Genomic DNA, 21,274 nt, shown 5'->3' on the forward strand with positions numbered 1-21,274 from the left:
ACTGCTCAATATTGCGGAGTAAAGTTGGCGATGCGATGGGGTCGATGGATGAGAAGGATAATGGCGGTACAGGTTGAATGACCGAGCGACGCCGTCTTGAAGATAGAAATGGAAGAGGCGTAGACGACGAGAAGAATAAAAGGGGGAGGTAGATAAAAATACAAACAAAAAGGTATAAATATGAACGAAAATGAAACGAAGTGGAAGAAAGTTGTGATGTAGAAAAAAATATGGGTCCATTCCAACCAAGATAAAAGAAAAAACGAAGTGCACCGCGGGTATGCGGTAGATACAAAAAAAAATCGCGAGAAATAGAAAGCCTAAAGTAGGCGGATGACGTCGAAGCGGATAAAAATAAAGCAGGTCCAAAATAGGGAATTTGCGAGGCGAACTACTGAACGGGGAATTTAACACTAGCCAGGGGTCGAAAACAAGAGCCGAATTGTGATAAGACGAAGCACGACAGTGTGATCTGCATCATCATATGGCCACGAGGGGGAGGTGATGCGATAGGAACGACAGGATGCTTGCAGTCCTGTCTTGTCAGTTGTCAACCTTCCACCTGGCCGGCGAAGTCTAAAACCGGGTGTCCAATTGAGAACTAAACCAAGTCCTGAAATGAATGATTAGGCCCATGTTGAATCAGGATATTAAGCAGCAAGTGAAAAAGGGCTTACTCGCTTGCCGGTTGCTTCCTTCCCCCCCTTCATCGAACCCCTTAGACTTAGGCGACTAGCCCTGGCGATTCTCTCTCTGAGCCACCGCTGCCGCGCATGGTTGCGTCTGGCTTTGAGTCCGCGGTGCTATGGCTGGCGCTACTCCCGACTGTGGGCCCGGGAGCCTGTGCGAAGCACCATTGACGAACAAATGCCTGATAGACAGCGTCGTCTGTGGTGCTGCCGGGTGATGTGGGTCCTGGGACAGGAGAAGATGTTCTCCCCGAAGCGTCTGAAACGACATTTTGAGTGGGATTCGCGTTCGACAAAGGTATGCCTGCGTTCGATGCAAGACCTACTCCGGAACCGTTGGGAGATATGGAGGGCGAAGCTAGGGGAGATACGCGCATAGGCGAACGTGTTCCGCCCATGCCAAAGCGCGTCCTGTGGCCGATGACAGGAGAGGAGCTCGAGGGGGAGGAGGATGTGGACGACGAAGAGCCGTATCCTGATCCAACAAGAGGCCGAGGTGAGCCAGGACGGAGGCCCCACATAGCGGGTCCGCTGCCGTTTCCGTTGCCGCTGGATTTCGATGAGGGGGTAGTTGTGGATGTGGCGTTGGTGTTTACAGGAGACATTGCGCGCCGGTGAGGTCCAGGGGGTATGATCCCATTGCCGTCTGATTTTGATTTGGAGTTCGAGTCGCTCCCGCTCCCACTCGATGAGGATGAGGACGAAGAACCGCGTGTGCCGATGCTGAACGTCCTTTTGTGTTCCCCGTTCGACTCCTTGCGTTTTCGGTGAGGAAGGACCATTGGTCCAGAGACGGACGAAGACCCAGGTGTAGAGCCATATGCTGATGCCGTTGCAGCGCCCGATCCCGAATTGGATGTGGTGCTGCGCCCTTTTATACTCTTCAGAATCTCGTCAACAGGGACACTAGGTTCATCTTCCCCCGGCTTTCCCTCATCTCCTCGAGTGGTCGTCGGAACGTCCCCGAATGAACTCCAAGGCCAGTAACTTTCGCCGTGCTCTCCAGTGCTGGTGCCTCCGAGGATGCGACTCGCAGGAATACGCATGCCCAGGCCCATATCTTCCATCGCAGAGAACGGTGGGCTGGTACCCAATTTACTAGGACTCGGGCCGCCAGCGAAGCCACCCATATCATTGCTAGAAGCAACATTCCTAGCGGGAACGGGAGGCTCGCGAAGATTGATCGCGCTGCTGATACCCATGGCGAACTGGTCTTTCTCTCCGTCTCCCCATGTAGGCGGGAGGACTCCGTGTCCCACTGTTGGTGTACGATCATTATCGAGCTCGGCATGGTGATCATGGTCTTCGTCGTCTCCAGGGAGTACAACATGTACGTGGTCGTCGCTAGGTCGTGGCGTCTGCACAGGAGTCGTGCTGGCAGGCACTGAAGTGGGAGAGAATTTCTGATACGTCGCTGGTGCGGCGTAGTTCCTCAAATTGAGCTTCTTAAGCCGAGCTAGCGTGCTCTGCGTCAACGCCGCCTGATGCTCCTTTCGCTGCTGAAGTTCCTGGGGTGTCGGAGGCGATGCCATAACGGAGGTCGGTGTTGAAAAGGGGTACGAATCTGATCCAGAACCAGGGAAAGATGCCGAGGAAGATATCTGCGGCGGGGCGGGATATGATTTCGAGCCTGCCATGGGAGGCGGAGACGATGTTGAGCCCGAATAGGCAGCTGGATAGACATAAAAGGACAAAACGTCAAAAAAGAAAAAGAAGTGGCAACACGTGAGTCAACAGCGAAAATCATATAAAGGCAGGACGAAGAAGACGTACAAGGCGCGCTGAAGGTTAATCCCCTCGTATACATCCCTCTTCCATTAGGTGTGGTAGCACCAAAGTGCCCCTGAACCCTCGTTCTCGTCTCCGGTGCGCGAATGACTTTCTTGAAGCCGATCCGGTAGTTCCGACTCGCGTTGTTGTCCCACCATTCTTGCGCTTGACCTGGAGGAATCGAATGGTCTTTGGACGAGCCACTGCCACCGATTCCTGGCATCAACTGGAACGATGATGTCGCAGACGGTGCAGACAAGTCCACACCGGCCGTATACCGAGCTACGAACCACATGGTACGACCTTCCAACGTGCCCAAAGACGCATAGTCTTCGAGGCTAATTGAAAATCGGAAGCGATCCCAGCCCTCCTTACCCTTCTCCCCAACTTCTCGTTGTCGTCCTCCCTCACCATTGCCGCTACTCGTCCCAACAATACCCGAATCCCCTTCCAATCCCCATGGTAAACCAACCTTCGTGTTACCCCTTGTCGCCCAGAACCGTTCCGGTAGTCCCTTCAGACTGCATTCGTAGACTGCGAGTACGTCGTTGGTGGTGTGCCACTCGTCCATCGTGAATCGGATGGCAACCGTCTTACGGTAAGCCAGATTGCGAACAAGAATAGTACCGGTGAGTGTCAAGGGACGCGACGGGGGCAGGGTTTTGATGATGCTGGGATTGGAAGAAGCTACAGAAGGGAAGAAAGGTCAGTTGTTGATCGAACAGTGAATACCGCCCCTTCCATCGATAACCATACTCGTCGACCACGAAAAATGCGCATATATCGACGTTCACCTCAAAAAACGCGCATATACCCACATACCCCCTCCCCCTTCAAAAAACCACATACAAAGTAAAAGTAACATGAACTCACAATCTTCAGAAACACTTCTCACAAATCCAACACTCTCGACATACACATGTCCCTCTCCTACACGATGACCATTACCCGCCACCCCTTCCGCACCTACACTGCTCCCATCTTGCATTGGTATATACGAGCAACGGTCCTCGTCAACATCGTAGTATTCTTTCGCGCTCGTGCCATTGTTCGTCGAGTCATCGTCGAAAGTGCCGTTGCTCAATGGACTATGGCTTCTTCTCACAGGGCCAACCTTCGGGAATGGGTATCCGCTCGTGCCTCCTGCGCCACCTCCACCACTCCTTCCCCAGCCACTCCCCCAACCACCCCATCTATTCACACCAAACCCGCCATACCCTGAACCACTACCCTCTCCTTCAGTCTCCGTCTCCGTTTGACTCTCGTTCCCACTTTCTCTACCGGTAAGTGATAGAGACGCAGGTCTGGCGGAGCGGTTGAAAATTTTTACGGTTGCGATGTCGGTGTCTTGGGATGGGAAATGTACATTTTTCGGCGTGTGTGAAAGAGTGGAAGACGTCGACAATGATGGTGATAGAGATGGAAGAGATGGGGATAGAGGAGGCGATGTCGATGGAGAGGATGATGTCGATGCCGATGAAGAGAAAGAGGAAATGGAAGATGTCAGAGAAGGAGGTGCGTCTGGCGAAAGCAATCCTTCCGAAGCGATGGAGTGCGAAACCGACGACTCGGTCGGCCGATTTTGTGGTGAGGTTGCATAGGATGGTGTCGAGGAAGCAAGATGAGGTGTGGTTGGTGCGCTCGCTGCCCTTTGATGTGACGCCGGCGATGAAATCTCCTCAACTCGTTTGTGCAAATCAGGCCAGAGCACGCTTGGAAGAATACTCTGACTAGGAAAAGGAATGTTCATGGCTGGACTCGAACTCGAACTCTTGAGACTACTCCTAAGAGGCTTGCCGTTGGAAAGGAGGATAGGGGAAGAGTAGGTACGCGAGACCGGGATAGGACGGACGATGGCGTGATGTGGATGCTGGTGCGTCTGCAATACATGGCTGTTCGGGGCAGGAGAAGGTTGCTCCGAGGTGCTACGCGTATGGGCGTGCTGCTGTGGTTGGGATGGCTGGGAATAAACGCCATGAGGAGGATTGGCGATCCCGTCTTTCGAGCCAACCGGCGAATGAAGAGGCGACGTTCGAGGCGACGAGCGCGGAGAGGATCGTGGAAAGGGGACAGCGAGTTGGTCGAATGAAGAGGTAGGTTTAGCTTTGAGGCGGAGAGGGGGTAGACTGCGAAGAACGTCATCGTCTTCATCGCCTTGGCGCGAATGTTTTGCCTTTGTCGCGGCAGACGTGGAGCGGCGCCTTCGATCGTCCTCGCCTGAGGAGGAATCATCGTCGTCCCTTCCTAGCTGGAAGGTTGTTTTGCGAGGCACAGGTGGTCTCTGAATGATGTCTCCGTCCGCGTTGTTCCCAATCGCGCTTCCGCTGGTGTTCGAGGGTGTCGCGCCCGATGCTAACATTCCCGAACCTGCATGGGCGCCGGCGCTCGTACTTCTTCTTCTAGGTAAGCTTCCCATTGAAGACGACGCTGAAGTGAATGAGGCGGATGGTGGTGAAGAAGTGGTGGGCGGAGAGGGAAGGGTTATATGAGAATAAGATCTGCGGTGACCAGGGCGGCCGTATGAAGGCTGCACAGGGGATTGCTGGGTTGGTGTTGCGTATGGCATCGTTTTTAGGCGGAAAAAGGTATAGGGTTGATGCGATTTTAGGGGGTCGTCAAATCGTAAGTGAGGGAGGTATTATCGTTGAGTCGTGACGTCGTGCGTAGAAGGTATGCGTCGTGGGTTGGGTTGAATCCGCTGTGCTTATCGAGAGAGTTGGTTAGCCAGATAGAAGACTGGAATTATCATCTCACGAAAGTTACCTTGGGGGTCCTTTTTCCTGGATATAATGGAGCGGAGCGAGTCTGGAGTTCGCGAATTCGACGCGAGTGCAAGATTCAACTCCTATTGAATCGCTTCTCAAGTCAGCGATAAACCGGGGTAAAGGAAAGCATTTTCGGACTGACCTGTGAATAATCAATTCGAATCAACGAACTGGATATCAGAACCCGCAGCGGTCTGATTCCAACAGTAAAGACGTTGGAGAAAGAAGGACGGCGGGAGGAGGGAAATGAGACAATCTATGACGTCAGTTAATACGCTGGATTGTGGTTCCCAACGTTACTGCTCGTCAACCGTGTGCGTATGAAACCACTACGCTAGACGCGATTTCACTGCAAGCAGCGAGCGTGGAGGAGGGAGGAGGGAAGGTGTGAGGAGGAGGGAGAGGATGAATGGAGAAAGGAGAACGGAGAAGAAGGAGGGGTTGTTTTTGAAAAAAAAGACCATGCAACAGCCACCGTACGAATCGAGAATGAAGGGGACAAAAAAAAAGATGCCGCATGCGACGCGCCGGTTATCTAAGTATGCAATCATGTAAGTCAGTTACGCATCAGGGGCCCGAATGGCTTACGATATGGGAATCGGCTTAGTATTGGCTTATGTGACAGCAGCAAAAAGGAAAAAACAAACATAGCATAGGGATAGGTAACACGGTTTGGGCTACGGGATCTTCCAGCGCTGTTCCTTGGAAGAAGTCGCTGAATCTGACGGCAATCGATCTTGCTTGGGTTTTTTTGCATCTATCTATCTATCTTGCTTCCCAGCTCAAAACGTTCTCAATTAATTTGGCAACGAGGGTATGCGTTCGCGAATCAGGATGCACCCGTCCATCAATAGGAATCAGTGGCCCACGACGTCCACATTGACCCCTCGGTCGCATCCCAAGGGCGCATTCAACGCGCATCTCTCCCATGCGAAGCCCGACCCAGTGAGAAATGTAAGCAATTCAAACCCGTCAACGACAATCCCTCCATCGCAAAACAAGGGTCCTTTTTTTCTCTTTTTTCTCTTGGTGGTCCAGGAAAAAGGTGCAACTACAAATTCCACAACGCAAATCATCAATTATGCATCGTTTGCCATACATGGCGGAGCGCCAATACAAATTAATAAGATCCCATTCCAGAAATGCTGAAATGTGCAGTGAGTAATACCAATTCCGAGTCAATCGATCAAACTGATTGCCAACACGCCATCCGAGACGTGTACCGACGTTTCGAGAATCCTCTACTGACGTTGCACCCTAACGAGGGATTCAGGTTCCCTTGGGGCCTTTATCAAACTTACTTATCGTCCTGCCCGACCTTCCTATCTCTCTCGTTTAAAGATAGTAAATAAGTCCAGCTCCAACTCTCGTTATCTTGTACGTGCGCAAGTATAGTCTCACTCTAGAACGGGGCATCGGTTGTATTCCCGACGTCTCTCGGAGTAGGCTTTGTATAGCATTCCTCCTGCAACTTCGCGTTCACAGCAACAAGAATCTAGGTGAGGCTTCTGATCGTTCCAGAGGCTATCATCCTATATTCAGTCAGTTGTTATATAATCTTTGATAGAACAATGGTCAAGGGCTACCTGAGTGGTACACGGAAAGCTAAGAGTTATTCTTGTCAGTATCCTTATGTTTTTACTCCTTCCATACGATGGACATAGCATAAACATAACATAATGCCAATCGCGTTATCCTAGGCAATACTTCGATCGTTAAAATCCACTTTACTTTCCGAACCTTCGAAAGGTTGAGAAAGTCGCTGCGCATACTACAAACGTTCAGTCAATTTCAAATTCAAACGATGTTCAAAGGGTCGTATTAGTCCGAGCCTGTATGCTAAGTTCATCGTAGCATCCCAGACTGATAAATCAGCAGGACAGGACAATTATAAGCCGCACAAGCTTCAATGATCTTCCAGGTCATTCGCCAACGTCGAAGTTGGATCCCGACACCACCCGAAATTCATTTTCTATTACAAACCCATTCACCAACACAGTTCTCATCGCCACTTGTCTCCACCGCATCTGCATTCCCTCACGCCTAATACTCCTCCGATGGATAGCAGGCTATGCCTGGTGCCGGTACAACTATCATACACCCACAAGCACAAGTACTCGCTGGCATTCCCACCGCGCGCACCCTTTCGTGCTTCTGACGAATGCAGCCGCAACTGGACATGGGTGGCGTAGCATTTGAGCAATGAATGGTCTGAATGCTCACACCATGCTCACGCAATTCACAAGAATGTTTAGTAGCGTATCATTTTTGCTCCTCACCCGCATCTTCGCATTGTCGTGTCCTATTTTCGAAGCCTGTGTGAGACGTTACAGTAGGTCCCGGCAAACTTCCATCTCAGCCCTGACAGCACTCCCTAAAAATTTTTTATTCAATAGCATTTGCTGGAGCTAGTAAAGAACGTTGGTCCTGCGATCAGAGCACTGCATGTCCACGTCAATTATCTCTCACACGCACACGCAGAATTTTAGAATGCATCAAAAATTCGACGGATACGTACGTTACAACTGGCAGGGCCATCAGTGAGTTGTTCTATAATATCTAAACTTGGTGACTTATCGGTCTGTAAAAGTAGTACTGATATCGCAGGAAGCTTGAGTGTATTTACAATTACATTGCGTTGTAAATATAGACTGGCTGTTTATCCGTGCCCTGATATCACGGTTCGTCTAGAATCAGAAGTGAGGGTAACCTTGATTTATTCTCCGAATTGGGGCAGCCTGAGCTCGCGACGCTGTAAAGTCAATACTGATCATTTTGACTTCAATTAAGAGCTCCACTGAGGAGTACGTGGATTCTAAATTCTCTTCATTTTGGCACACCGTCACCGCCTCCACCTGTAAATTTCCTTTTCATGTGGTGCGTAGATCCAAATGCAAAGAAGGCCTGCCTCCTGATGCTCCAAGGTAAAGCACGTCTACGAAAGTTCTTGGAAAATCTAGTGAAGCCCCTGTATTTAAAATTTTGCCCTGATCCTTGCAAATTTGTGGAGCAATGAATGTAGCATTTGTGGTATTTTATTGTGGCTCAAGCTGGCTCAAGACGTCTAGAGCCTTGCGCTCCTGTCGGATAATGAAAAAATGACATCTACCAGAGCTTGCTCTAGATCATATTCGATTCTAGACCGAGTAAAACATATTCATTGAAGTGCATTCTGCATATACCATAGTATAGAACATCTTGAGCCGCACAAACCTCTCACCGTCCCATTCGCTGCTCATTTTACAACCCAGAAGACGCAATATCATTATGCCTGCAACGCCTCAGACCGGCGCCCGAGTACGCCCAGCAAACGAATACAGTCGCCTATACCAAACTGAAAATCGGACAAGGCCAATAACCCCGCACCGTCAATTGTGTATGCGCCTCTGGCACCGGGCAATGGACATTCAGTAGATCACAAACGCTGCTTTTAAGCTTTTTCAAGTTAAGCGGCTTGAAATAGACTTTTTACCGTATTGCCGGTAGCGGGGACAGTGACATAGGTACGCCTGGCTTGTACGAATGTCTTGACTATTCAAAAGAAAATATAACGTGAGTGTCGAGACTCGAGACTGGTCCCCTCAAAGGCCGTTTCTTTACTCTTGAGCCTTTAAAATGGTGTCAACAGTGGGGATATGTATGTGAGCACTTAAAATCGGGAAACGACGATCCCCAATTGTGACCCCAATGGCTTAAACGTTATGTGGCTGCCCAGGGTTCTGAGCCCAGCCTGACCATCTATTTAAACGCTATAAATTATCTTGAACTTCGTCCAAACTCTGAGGCTGATATGTGATCACAATAGGCATATACTAGTTGACTCAAATCAGATGAATTGAGGCACACTCCTACAAAGACAAACCATGAAGCTCTGAGGTATAAAATCGGTAGCTATGAGTGTATCATTCAAGTACAACCAGATCCCATGGGAAGCCGGCGGTTTTATGTTTTGAACGCCCCGTTTCTCCGCCTGCTCATGAACATATACATCTCGACGACGCTAAAATAGACCACGGATTGCCTTCCCAACGATATATATTCACACTCGGAGTTTCACGTCAATTCTTGCTTCGGGCATGGGTACTATTGACGATTGGACTGAATTGAACAGGAAATCTCCGTGAAATCTCGCCTAGATAACGTGTCCATGTTCTTGTTTTGCATCCAATGGAAATGTTATAGAAGTGTACCCTTGAATTCCTTCTATCATGGCTTTGATCATGATCAGGTATGAAAGTGTCGAAACTGGTGGTGCTCGTGGTTATTTGCATCTAAATTCCGGTGATCATAACTCATTACCCAAGGCCTAAAGACGGTCTATCTAGTTTGGGAGCTGCCCAAAATGTCAGTAGGTTAGCCTTGTGGAACCCCGCCGAAGTGGTGGGTAATTCCATGATCATGACGCTGTTTCAAACGAGAACATACTTCACACAGATAACAGGCTTTTCGTATCATGTCCCACCCTGTTCATATAAGCTCAACAGTGACCATTAGCGTTATCTTCAAGGAATCAAGCTGTATCAGGCCATTGGAGCAAACCACTGCCGGATCGAAACGCCGGTGTCTGGTGGCCATTAAACGATCAAAGTCTTCGGGAAAAGCCTTCAGTATCAATGTCAATGGTAGTACTTAAAGGGCAAATAACTGAACAGATTCCTTATTAAGGGCATCAAGAGATAGATTACCGGCTGTGGGGAGTAAACCAGGGTCGTGTTATTGATGAAAATCAACGCTGGCGCCTTGCGGCATGAAAAGCGGGAAGAAAGTCTTTCGCACCAGTTGAGAAAAATGGTGAACACCTGCGGCAGGAGGGAAAAAATATCACTTTGTTGCGCAGATTTAATATGAAGAAATTGTGTCCCGAATACTACAGCATCTCTGTCGTCGTCGAGCGTATATTACGATTATTTCCCTGTTGTTACACCTATTACACAGTACCGACTCCCATCATGATTTCTCTGAGGCATTTAACGATTTGGATTTAGTCGCTTATACCGAGGTATTAAGTGAACTTGAAGTTCCAGTGGTCTCCGCCGATGGAGTAAATGACTTCAGGCCCAGGCCCCGGAAGTCTGATGGATTTTGAGTTTTTGGCCTTGTCCGACCTCGCGTAAGGCCATTGGTTGGGCCCAATTTCCTTGTAACGACGGCCGAGGTATCCTTTGTTGCTCTTCTTACCTTCCCCTTTGTTTTCAACTCCCGGGTGGTAGATACCAACGGTGAATGGCCAGTTCACTGCGTTGTCAGGAAGAATCGAAGGACTCTTGGCATAGTCGTTGGTGTTAACGTTCGTCCTATGTCACTCTAACATGAGATTCATTTGACGGGACAAAGCATGAAACATACACAGGAGGTGAAGTATTAAACAAAATGAAGGAGAAATTCATGCTAGCGTCAGGAACTGTGCCTTGCGAAAACCATTCAAGGACAATCGACAATGTGTAACCGCTTGATGGAAGACCCGTGAAGTGGCATCCTTGAGTCTACAACATTTACTTTGTTATTATCTGTGCAATGTCATATTGAAGTAAAAAGCGAACCTCATTAGTGGAAGTAATTGCGGTCTGAGAGAAACCAATAGTGACCCCAGGAATGGAAGGACCGTTTCCCGTTAATGCCCCTGCACGAGTCAGTCTTTTGGAGATTTTCCTGTAAAGATTGATATCAAGATGAAGACATACAAGCAGAACCAACAGGAGCATTCTCAGCATCTACTTCCAGGGTCCAGACCGTAGCTGAAGGGAATACCACGGGAGGGATATCGAGTACAGCGGTGCAAATTAAATGAGCACCACCTGCCCGATATGTGATGTTCCTCCAGGAAAAATCTGGACTGTAAGCAATCCACTTCGCATACCCAGCGACTAAATGATGGACAATAAATTTCTTGAGATCTAATGAACGACTACGACGCACCCGAAGCAAATGTTCCTGTCTCTTCATGCGGCCAGTCTGGGTCCGGATTGGCGGCAGTAGGATTGCGCGACTCGGCAATAAGGCAGTAGTGGTCACTTCCCGACGGGGGAGGCAGTGGGTTCAGAAGGTCGAAAGCCGTCAAGATCACATTGAAGCTATTAGCAGAAGTCGATGTGATGGTGCGAGTAGCAACGAACGGATCTCCATCATCGTCGACGTCAGTGACGGGGAATTGCGCATAACTGGACGGGTAGAGAAGAAGGGCGTTCGGGACACAGAACAACCTGAATTCGGTGACATAGTTGCTTCCCAATGTACAGTTTCCTCGCAAATAGATGTAGTTAGGCGCGCCTTCGCTCACGGCGACAGCGTTCGCATCGCACCAATCTATGTTGGCATTGGATCCCCCAAGGATGGTCTGCGAGTCCGACCTCGGAACTGTACCAACAGGTTGAATATCTAGATGAATTCAAGAGTTAGAATTTAGATCGTTAAGGAAAGAGACCCGATGCATACCAGGAGAATGAGACAGAGTGTTCGGTCGGGGGAATAGGTTTATGTTGCCAATGTCATCACGGAACCACCATCCAGTTGCGATACCAGAAATAATGTCAGTGGTTCCAACGGTGCCTTCCTTAGCCACGACAGCCTGAGCTTCAGCTTTCTTCACTTTGAGATGTTCCTTAAGCTGATTGGCGGATGGACTCGAGAACCTCAAGTTGGTGGTAGCGTCATCGTGGAACACAACGTTGAGGGACCCAAGCAAAAAGACTTCGCTGATGGGGATGAGACCACGACGAGCAGTTTGAGGCACGACAATGCTTGCTTGAAGGGAGACCCAAGCGAACGTCTCAATCGTATCTTCTGCCGCGGGGAAGATGTTGAGTGTGATGATGTCGTCAAATCCGCCCGAGAGGCTGACATGAACTCCAATATCATCTGTGAGAGCGACCTTGTCCAGATTGATCATCCCACTTGGGGAAGACATAGACACAGATGTTCCCGCTGGCATCGTCGAAGTCTATCGTGTGTTAATTTTCTTACCAAATACTAGTAAAGAAAGAACATACTGCAAGGGTTATCAAAAAGTTGAGAGGGGATGTACCATCGTCGATAACCCGAAGGCGTGTGGAGACACTGATGACTGGTGCGTTAGGGTCCGCGACAACGACCTAGATATTAATGGTGAGCAAGGTTTCATATGACAAGTTTCCAAGTAAACTTACATTGTAAAACACAGTGGACGTGTCGTTGTTGATAAAGTCAACCATATCCTGCCAGTTGTTGGCATTAGCAGGTGGTGCTTGTAACGCGTCCCTGAGACGCGTCTTCGAGTTAACCACATCCGGAACTGGAGACTGCGTGGCGATCAGCGTGGTATTGAACCCGCCCATGTTTGGTGGCTTAAATGCGAACGGTGTGCCCAATGCAACCACTGATAAACACCTCCTTTAGTACAGTCATTGTACGTTAATGATGTTTAGCGTACCTGAGTTGGGAGTGGAAGTATCGATAACGAGGGGCCCTGGGCCAGTGGGCTTGACCTGGTTCCAAATTTGAGGCCACAAGATGAGCTCGCTGGGGACCGCACGTAGAACAACGGCGGTCTTGGATCCTGCGGTAACGCTAGAGGTCGTCTGTCCTCTGAAAAAGACATTGTTGGTCTCGCTTGGTTGAAGCGGGAGGCTCATGAACAGGTCGTATTCACTGATCAACACCGCCGGATCGACTTTGTTGCCAAAGTGTATGGAAAGCCGGAAGAGCGAGGTGCCCAGACACAAACCAAACATCGTCCGGCAGAGATGCCGAGTGATCGCTAGGCAACTCACAATCCCGCTATGGCTGAACGACTTCCGACACCCTGCACCGAGTGCACTATACAAATATCTATATTCCATCGCATACTGTAGGTGTTACCTGCCCTGGTAGGTAATCTGGATACACATAATTATTACATGTAATCTAGCACACAATAGCAAACACAATTTTACTGGCATGGCAGGCAATTGCTGCGAAGCCGCCGTTTGAAGTTATTTTTCGCACTATTATTTACTAGTTATGGCCTGTAAGAAAGGGTTTTTGCATCAGTTACAAGTTTTTCTTGCCCCCGCTGTGACGTAAGTAACAATATTGACACCGAGAGTAACAGCGGTTCCGTAGCCTTCATTTATATTGTAGAAATAAGGTGTTCAAAAGAAATAGACAAAGAAAGAGATAACAGGGTTAATTGAGAAATACATGAAGGTAGAGTATAAGTCAGTTTCAAGAAATAGGAAAATAGAGTAAAGAAAATGAGCTAAAGGACTGGGTGTGTCGGGTGGATGGAACAAAGGTGAAGTCCACAGAAAAGTAAATTAAAGATAAGATAAAAGGAAGATAATCGGCGGTGTGGGAAACAGTCAGTTTTCTACAGGCTCACATCAAGGCTCACATCTTCAGCTCAAGGTCTCAACGACGTCGAGCTTAGACCACTCACCGTGCTCTATCACCTGCCCTAGATCTCCTCTTTCTCCTCTCCTCCGTCATGTCCATTTCGTCCGTTGCCCATGAACAACCGTCCCGCCGTGCTGAGCGCATACCAAAGTTTGGTTTGGGTCTGATGGGTGAGTATAAGCACTCTGGATCTTTTTACAAGCAGTTTACCTGTCCTAGTTCACTTCCTCTCATGTCATCAACTTGAATGTGCTAGCCAAGGCCCAAACACCGCGGTCATTTTAGTCATGCAAAATATTGAATTTATTGCCTTTCTTACAGGCCATAACTAAATAATAGATGGCGAAAAATAACGTACCTAAAGTATGTGACGGAATATAGATATTTGTATAGTGCACTCGGTGCAGGGTGTCGGAAGTCGTTCAGCCATAGCGGGATTGTGAGTTGCCTAACGATCACTCGGCATCTCTGCCGGACGATGTTTGGTTTGTGGCTGGGCACCTCGCTCTTCCGGCTTTCCATAAAAGTGGGGGATGATATCCGGCGTCTACTGCGGTGTGAGTATTCATTTTTATCCGTTGAGGCATTAAACATTTACGAAGGCTGTCGCCTTGGTGGACACGACATCGTCAGTCAAGACTGCACCAATGTCAGATTTTCACGTCTGTGAGACGTCGCAATGCGATACACTCACAGTTGCGAGAAATGAGGTTGTTGGTCGATTTAGACATCTTTGAGATTTTTTTGCTTCTTAGCAATGGATCGCTGGGGTTCTCTGATGTTGAACTGGGGAATAACTGTCAGTTGAGTTTTCTTTTATACCCCAAGCCTCCTGTGAATACGAAAGAAAAGTCAGACTCAAATCAACCCCTTCCTTGACTTGCCACAACTGTAACGGAAGATGTCAAGCAAATGCCCTCGACTTATTCGGATTCCTTTGTCGTTGAGGCCTGGAAATGGTAGGGATGATGGACAGAAAGCTTCAAAGACAGCTCATCCAGACAGTATGTCCACCTTCTAAGCGGTCCAAATAAACAATACGAAGGCTATCGTGCACTCGATTGATTTTTTGTACATCGCATCTCCACAACGCCGGCCCCAAACAAAGGGAATAAACTTGGTTTATACAACCTTGAAAGGATTGATGAATAATTCCGCTTATAGAGCGTCCAGGGAATGTGCAATTTGCCAGTTGACTACTTGTGTCCCATTTGGGAAGGATTGGATTGAATAAACATGAAATGCCTCAACAATTCGCAGAAAGCCTGTATCTGGATCATTATATGCTGAAATAGAATCGAACAACAAAACTCACCGAGCACAACCCGCGTTTTGAGCTTAGTAAAACCGTCATCGTATAATGGATAAAAAGTAAAAAAAGGAAGTGAAGGCAATTGAACAACTTGCACAAGAGCTTGGGCTTTATCTTTAAATTTGTAGCCAAAATAGACTTGACGTTTAAATGAAAGCCCGAATTTTTTGGACTTGTTGGCCGCTGCAAGTACGAGGGTGTTTACCTCAAGGTGATCAAAGCATCAACCATTTGCAAAGTCAGCTGCTTTACAGACGTCTCTGGTGGCTTCTTGAAAGGGGTAGTTTTTGCGGGGCTTATTAGAAAGCACAAATTAAGGTAACACCGTCATGTTGCCTAAAGTTGGAATGTAGGGGACATCTAATTGAAGATACATTAGACTCCCATTGAAGAACGACAGACATCAATGTGTTTTCTGTTAGTATACATAAGCAGAGCGCACCTTTTGTGTGCGCCGACGAAAGCCTCCGAATTTTTCATGCAAATCGAAAGGAAGTGGGTCATAGGTTTCCCCCACCGTGGTTAGGTACACATCGTGTGTTGAAGCCGCTGGGATGATTGAGACTCGAGAGTGATGACTAGGCAGCTTGTCGAAAAATGTTGTATGGCTTCTGCAGTAAAGAAACGCATTTTCCGAATGACCAGTGATTATTTTACAATACCAAACTGGATGTCATGATCATTAGAAGTGGGGAGTTGAAGAACATGGACTAGCCGGGAGGAACAGCAGGACGACGCAGGAGTCAGACAACTCCTCACCGGCCTCACCGCAGTTGCCCGACATTGACGGTGGACAGACCAATGATGGCGCCACGCGAGGCCGCCCTGTAACAGCACGTGATGCCTTCGAGACCCCTAAACAGGGATTTGAGGCTTGAAGTGTACTGTGACGGTTGCCGATATAATTCGTTGTGATACACTCAAAAAGTCGGTAGGTTTCTATAAACTCGCAATAGTGATTCTATGTCAGAATATCGCGTCAAAATATGTGTGAAATAGTGATTCTACGTCGAAATATGGCGCCGAAGTATGTACTGTGACCTTTAGCCTTCTGCAGTCGATGTTTTTGGATTTGTGGTTTATCACGAACGGCCCATATTGTGTTCAGATGCGTCCCGATTCATTTGGATTTTTGTCTGGAAATGGTTCACGGTGTAGAGTGCCCTAGGGTTTTCCGGTCATCTAAATTTGACCTTTGATTATTCAAATGACAGGCACTGGAGTCAGAATCATGATTTACATATACACTTGTGATCACATTGTCCAATACTACTACATCTCTGTCGTAGTTAAACATAGATTTTTTTGTTGCTTTTATATTTGTGAAATAGTACCGTATCCCAGTCTCAAGATTTCTTTACAGTGTCTACCAATTTCGATTTCCAGCTTGTGCCGAGCAATTAGGAGAACCTGAAGTTCCAGTGGTCTCCGCCGACGGAGTAGACAATACTAGGCTGGATTGACTTCAAGTTGTCATCCTTGTCCACCCGCGCGTATGGCCATTGGTTGGACCCAATCTCCTTGTAGCGACGACCGAGGTATCCTTCGTTGCTCTTCTTACCTTCCCCTTTGTTCTCAACTCCCGGGTGGTAGATACCGACGGTGAATGGCCAGTTGACTGCGTTATCTGGAAGAGTTGCAGGTTGCTTGACGAAATCGCTGGCATTCACGTTTGCCCTATGTCACGCTAACGTGAGATTCATTTCATGGGAGAAGGCATGAAACATACGCAGGGGGTGTAGTAGTGAACAAAAGGAAGGAGAAGTTCATGCCAGCCCCGGGAGCGTGGCCCTCTGAGAACCATTGGAGAACAATCGAGAATGTGTAGCCGCTCGAGGGAAGACCCGTGAAGTGGCATCCTTGACTCTACAACAATTGCTTTGTTATTATATGTGCAATATCTTATCGAAGTATGAAGCGAACCTCATTAGTGGCAGTAATTGTTGTCTGAGCGAAACCGATCGAGACACCGGGAATGGAAGGACCGCTGCCAGTTAAAGCCCCTACGTGGATTGAGTTTCGTAATGCTTTTCGACAAAGATAAATGACATAGACGTACAAGCAGAACCAACAGGGGCATTCTCGGCATCTACTTCCAGAGTCCACTCAGCAGACGATGGATATACACCGGCTGGAATCTCGCAAATGGCAGTGCAGATCATTTGAGCACCACCAGCCCGGTATGTGATGTTCCTCCAGCACACATCGGGGCTGCCAGCAATCCATGTATCAAACCCAGCGGCTAAGAGATAAACTATGAGTTTGCAGCAATCTAATGAGCGACCACTAGTCACCTGAAGCAAATGCGCCGGTGTCTTCATGCGGCCAGTCTGGGTCCGGGTTGGCGGCAGTAGGATTACGCGACTCGGCGATGAGGCAGTAGTGGTCACTTCCCGACGGCGGAGGCAGTGGGTTCAGAAGGTCGAAAGCCGTCAAGATCACATTGAAGCTATTAGCAGAGGTCGATGTGATGGTGCGAGTAGCAACGAACGGGTCTCCATCATCGTCGAAATCAGTGACCGAGAATTGCGAATAGTTGGACGGATAGAGAAGAAGGGCGTTCGGGACACAGAACAACCTGAATTCGGTGACATAGTTGCTTCCCAATGTACAGTTTCCTCGCAAATAGATGTAGTTAGGCGCGCCTTCGCTCACGGCGACAGCGTTCGCATCGCACCAATCTATGTTGGCATTGGATCCCCCAAGGATGGTTTGCGAGTCCGACCTCGGAACTGTACCAACAGGTTGAATATCTAGATGAATTCATGAGTTAGAATTTAAATTGTTAAGTAAAGAGACCCGATACGATACATACCAGGAGAATGAGACAGAGTGGTCGTTCGGGGGAACAGGTTTATGTTGCCAATGTCATCACGGAACCACCATCCAGTTGCGGCACCAGTGATAATGTCAGTGGTTCCAACGGTGCCTTCCTTAGCCACGACAGCCTGAGCTTCAGCTTTCTTCACTTTGAGATGTTCTTTAAGCTGATTGGCGGATGGACTCGAGAACCTCAAGTTGGTGGTAGCGTCATCGTGGAACACAACGTTGAGGGACCCAAGCAAAAAGACTTCGCTGATGGGGATGAGACCACGACGAGCAGTTTGAGGCACGACAATGCTTGCTTGAAGGGAGACCCAAGCGAAAGTCTCAATCGTATCTTCTGCCGCGGGGAAGATGTTGAGTGTGATGATGTCGTCAAATCCGCCCGAGAGGCTGACATGAACTCCAATATCATCCGTGAGAGGGACCTTGTCCAGATTGATCATCCCACTTGGGGAGGACATAGACACAGATGTTCCCGCTGGCATCGTCGAAGTCTATCGTGTGTTAATTTTCTTACCAAATACTAGTAAAGAAAGAACATACTGCAAGGGTTATCAAAAAGTTGAGAGGGGATGTGCCATCGTCGATAACCCGAAGGCGTGTAGAGACACTGATCACAGGTGCGTTAGGGTCCGCGACAACGACCTAGATATTGTTGGTGAGCAGGGTTTCATATGACAAGTTTCCAAATAAACTTACATTGTAAAACACAGTGGACGTGTCGTTGTTGATAAAGTCAACCATATCCTGCCAGTTGCTGGCATCAGCAGGAGGTGCTTGCAACGCGTCCCTGAAACGCGTCTTCGAGTTAACCACAGCCGGAACTGGAGACTGCGTGGCGATCAGCGTGGTGTTGAACCCGCCCATGTTTGGTGGCTTAAATGCGAAAGGCGTTCCCAATGCAACCACTGATAGACACCTCCTTCAATATAGTCATTGTAAGTTATTGATGTTTAACGTACCTGAGTTGGGAGTGGAAGTATCGATAACAAGGGGCCCTGGGCCAGTGGGCTTGACCTGGTTCCAAACTTGAGGCCACAAGATGAGCTCGCTGGGAACCGCACGGAGAACAACGGCAGTCTTGGATCCCGCGGTAACGCTGGAGGTCGTCTGTCCTCTGAAAAAGACATTGTTGATCTCGCTTGGTTGAAGCGGGAGGCTCATGAACAGGTCGTATTCACTGATCAACACCGCCGGATCGACTTTGTTGCCAAAGTGGGGGATGATATCCGGCGTCTATTGGGGTGTGAGTGATTATTGCTATCCGTTGAGGCATTAAACACTTACGAAGGCTGTCGCCTTGGTGGACACGACATCGTCAGTCAAGACTGCACCAATGTCAGATTTTCATGTCTGTGAGACGTCGCAATGCGATACACTCACAGTTGCGAAAAATGAGGTTGTTGGTCGATTTAGACATCTTTGAGATTTGTTTGCTTGTTAGCAATGGATCGCTGGGGTTCTTGGATGTTGAACTGAGGAATAACTGTGAGTTGGTTTTTCTTTTATACCCCAAAGCCTCCTGTGAATACGAAAGAAAAGTCAGACTCAAATCAACCCCTTACCTTACTTGCCACAAGCGTAACGGAAGACGTCAAGCAAATGCATTCAACTTATTCGGATTCCTTTGTCGTTGAAGCCCATTTATGACTGATACAATGGATGGAGAGCTTCAAAGATAGGTCACCCATACCTTGTTTACCGTCCAAATAAAACATCCGAAGGCTCTAGTACTTTCTGTTGATTTATTCGCAGTTCGCATCTCGAAAGCACCGGCCCCAAATAGATCGAATAAACTTAGTTCATGCAGCCTTGAAAGAATGGATGAATAGTCGCGCTAATAGGGCGTTCTGTAATGTGTCGTTTGCCAGTGGACTAGTTGTGTCCGTTTTCGGAAGGAATGACAACAAGCATGCAAAAGTCTCGACATTTAGCATTTAGCAGAAAGCCTTGTATTTGGATTATTATATGCTAGAATACGACAAGTCGAGAAATGAAACTCACTGAAAACAACCCCACTCTTGAGCCTAGTTAAACGGTCATCATGTGTAGACAGCGGGGAAAATGGAAGTGAAAGGCAATCGAACAGCTTGAGCCGGACCTAAGCGTTATCGCGCCTACCTCTATCGAACTATAGAGCATGAAATAGATAATGTATATACCACCTATCATCACACTGATATTCGGTCATGAAAGGATGGATGAACAGTCCCCTAGCCGCAGAACATGTTTGATTTTGCCAGTAAACCAGTTGGGTCTGCTTTCGGAACAAGTCACACAAAAACGTCCGACACAAAAAAAGAACGCCAGGAGTCTAGTGTTATATTACATGCCAGAAATCGAGCACATGCGTACTCACCAAGTATATCGCCCACATCTGCTGCCAAGCGCAAGCCCCGTCTCGTACGAATGGACACTGAAGAAATTCGGAGCGAATTGGCATTCGATGAACTAGTGCAAAGTCTCGTGCTTGACCTTCAAATTGGGATCCAAGAATAGACAGTGTAGTCGAGAGAAGGCCCAAATGTTCTCAACTTGCGCGGGCGTCAGGCTGCTTATTTCGACGACATATAGATGTACGAGGATCAAATGATTATGCATTTGAAAAGCCATCTGCTTCGTGATAGGGGTCATCTCTGAGAAGAAAGTTCCCAACTCCAGGTTTCGACCATTGACGTGACAAAACAAATTGACATTCAAATGATTAATTGGAATGGTTCATCAGACACGTTCACCCTTCTCCTTCAAAGCCAGTTCGACTCCTGAAGCCATATACCATTTGATGAGGAAAGATGGCGACAGAGAATATCGACCCTGAAAACCGAGTTATGCTCGACGTTTTCCAGAATGAAGTATCGTCGAGTGCTCAGAACGTGTCTTTTGAATAGGACAATAGAATTGGAGCTATACGGGCAGAGGAGGGGTGCAAATGCATTATTATACATGAACGATAAAACAACATGGAGATCTAAGAGTATTATGGTAAGCAAAGAGTCAAGGACAGGGTGTAATGCAAAAAGGCAATATCAGAGACTTGAATGGTTCCCGAAGGAATAAAACCCATCGTGCGAACACGTCGTGGTTATGTTTGCAGTAATAGGTTGCATCTTGCGAACAGAAAAGATGCATAGACTCACCGATAGCCTTTCCAATTGGAATTGTAGTGAACATGGATAACCTATATACCTAAAACTGGAGAGAATGGTATTAGTAACAATTCACTGGCAGACAGGGGTGGAAAAAGGTGGAAAAAAGTGGTCGAAAAGTGTCAGGATAGATATACGTGTTCTTCTCATAACCCTTGGGCTTCGAAGTGAGCTGAGTTTGTACGAATAGATTCTCATCATATGTGGAAATCGAAAGTGAAAGGATACGAAGATGTAGAAATACTCACCACACTGTAATCCAAAGTCATTGGCACCGATGTAGAAGACCATGACGGGAATAACGAACAACATAGCCACACCCGAAGCCTCAACAAGTGTGAGACACCACGTGATTAACCTGCCCTAAAGTCAGCCACCGGAATTCGACTATACAGAACCATCGTGAAGATTCCCACC

At 47.9% G+C, this 21,274-nt stretch overlaps 4 protein-coding genes across 4 annotated transcripts; 1 reads left to right on the forward strand and 3 right to left on the reverse strand.

The window, feature by feature from the left end:
- Nucleotides 1-724: 724 nt before the first annotated feature.
- JR316_0000117 (uncharacterized protein) lies at nucleotides 725-5,025 on the reverse strand (the record flags this gene model as incomplete). The annotated part of the gene is made up of 3 exons (XM_047885932.1): nucleotides 725-2,361; nucleotides 2,463-3,146; nucleotides 3,333-5,025. 3 exons carry the CDS (start codon nucleotides 5,023-5,025, stop codon nucleotides 725-727), a joined length of 4,014 nt encoding a protein of 1,337 aa, XP_047753678.1.
- A 2,446-nt stretch (nucleotides 5,026-7,471) lies between these two features.
- On the forward strand, nucleotides 7,472-7,840 carry JR316_0000118 (uncharacterized protein; the record flags this gene model as incomplete). Its single annotated transcript, XM_047885933.1, has 3 exons — nucleotides 7,472-7,556; nucleotides 7,621-7,764; nucleotides 7,815-7,840. 3 exons carry the CDS (start codon nucleotides 7,472-7,474, stop codon nucleotides 7,838-7,840), a joined length of 255 nt encoding a protein of 84 aa, XP_047753679.1.
- Nucleotides 7,841-10,226: 2,386 nt separating this feature from the next.
- Nucleotides 10,227-12,930, reverse strand: JR316_0000119 (uncharacterized protein; the record flags this gene model as incomplete). The annotated part of the gene is made up of 9 exons (XM_047885934.1): nucleotides 10,227-10,518; nucleotides 10,571-10,707; nucleotides 10,765-10,844; nucleotides 10,906-11,088; nucleotides 11,141-11,599; nucleotides 11,657-12,161; nucleotides 12,211-12,312; nucleotides 12,367-12,575; nucleotides 12,630-12,930. 9 exons carry the CDS (start codon nucleotides 12,928-12,930, stop codon nucleotides 10,227-10,229), a joined length of 2,268 nt encoding a protein of 755 aa, XP_047753680.1.
- A 3,355-nt stretch (nucleotides 12,931-16,285) lies between these two features.
- Nucleotides 16,286-19,131, reverse strand: JR316_0000120 (uncharacterized protein; the record flags this gene model as incomplete). The annotated part of the gene is made up of 11 exons (XM_047885935.1): nucleotides 16,286-16,562; nucleotides 16,615-16,751; nucleotides 16,809-16,888; nucleotides 16,945-17,127; nucleotides 17,180-17,638; nucleotides 17,701-18,205; nucleotides 18,255-18,356; nucleotides 18,411-18,619; nucleotides 18,674-18,947; nucleotides 18,999-19,039; nucleotides 19,095-19,131. The coding sequence occupies 11 exons, from the start codon at nucleotides 19,129-19,131 to the stop codon at nucleotides 16,286-16,288; spliced, it is 2,304 nt and encodes a 767-aa protein (XP_047753681.1).
- Nucleotides 19,132-21,274: the final 2,143 nt, after the last annotated feature.

This window comes from Psilocybe cubensis, chromosome 1 (genome assembly GCF_017499595.1).
Source record: "Psilocybe cubensis strain MGC-MH-2018 chromosome 1, whole genome shotgun sequence".
Taxonomy (NCBI): Eukaryota; Fungi; Basidiomycota; class Agaricomycetes; order Agaricales; family Agrocybaceae; genus Psilocybe; species Psilocybe cubensis.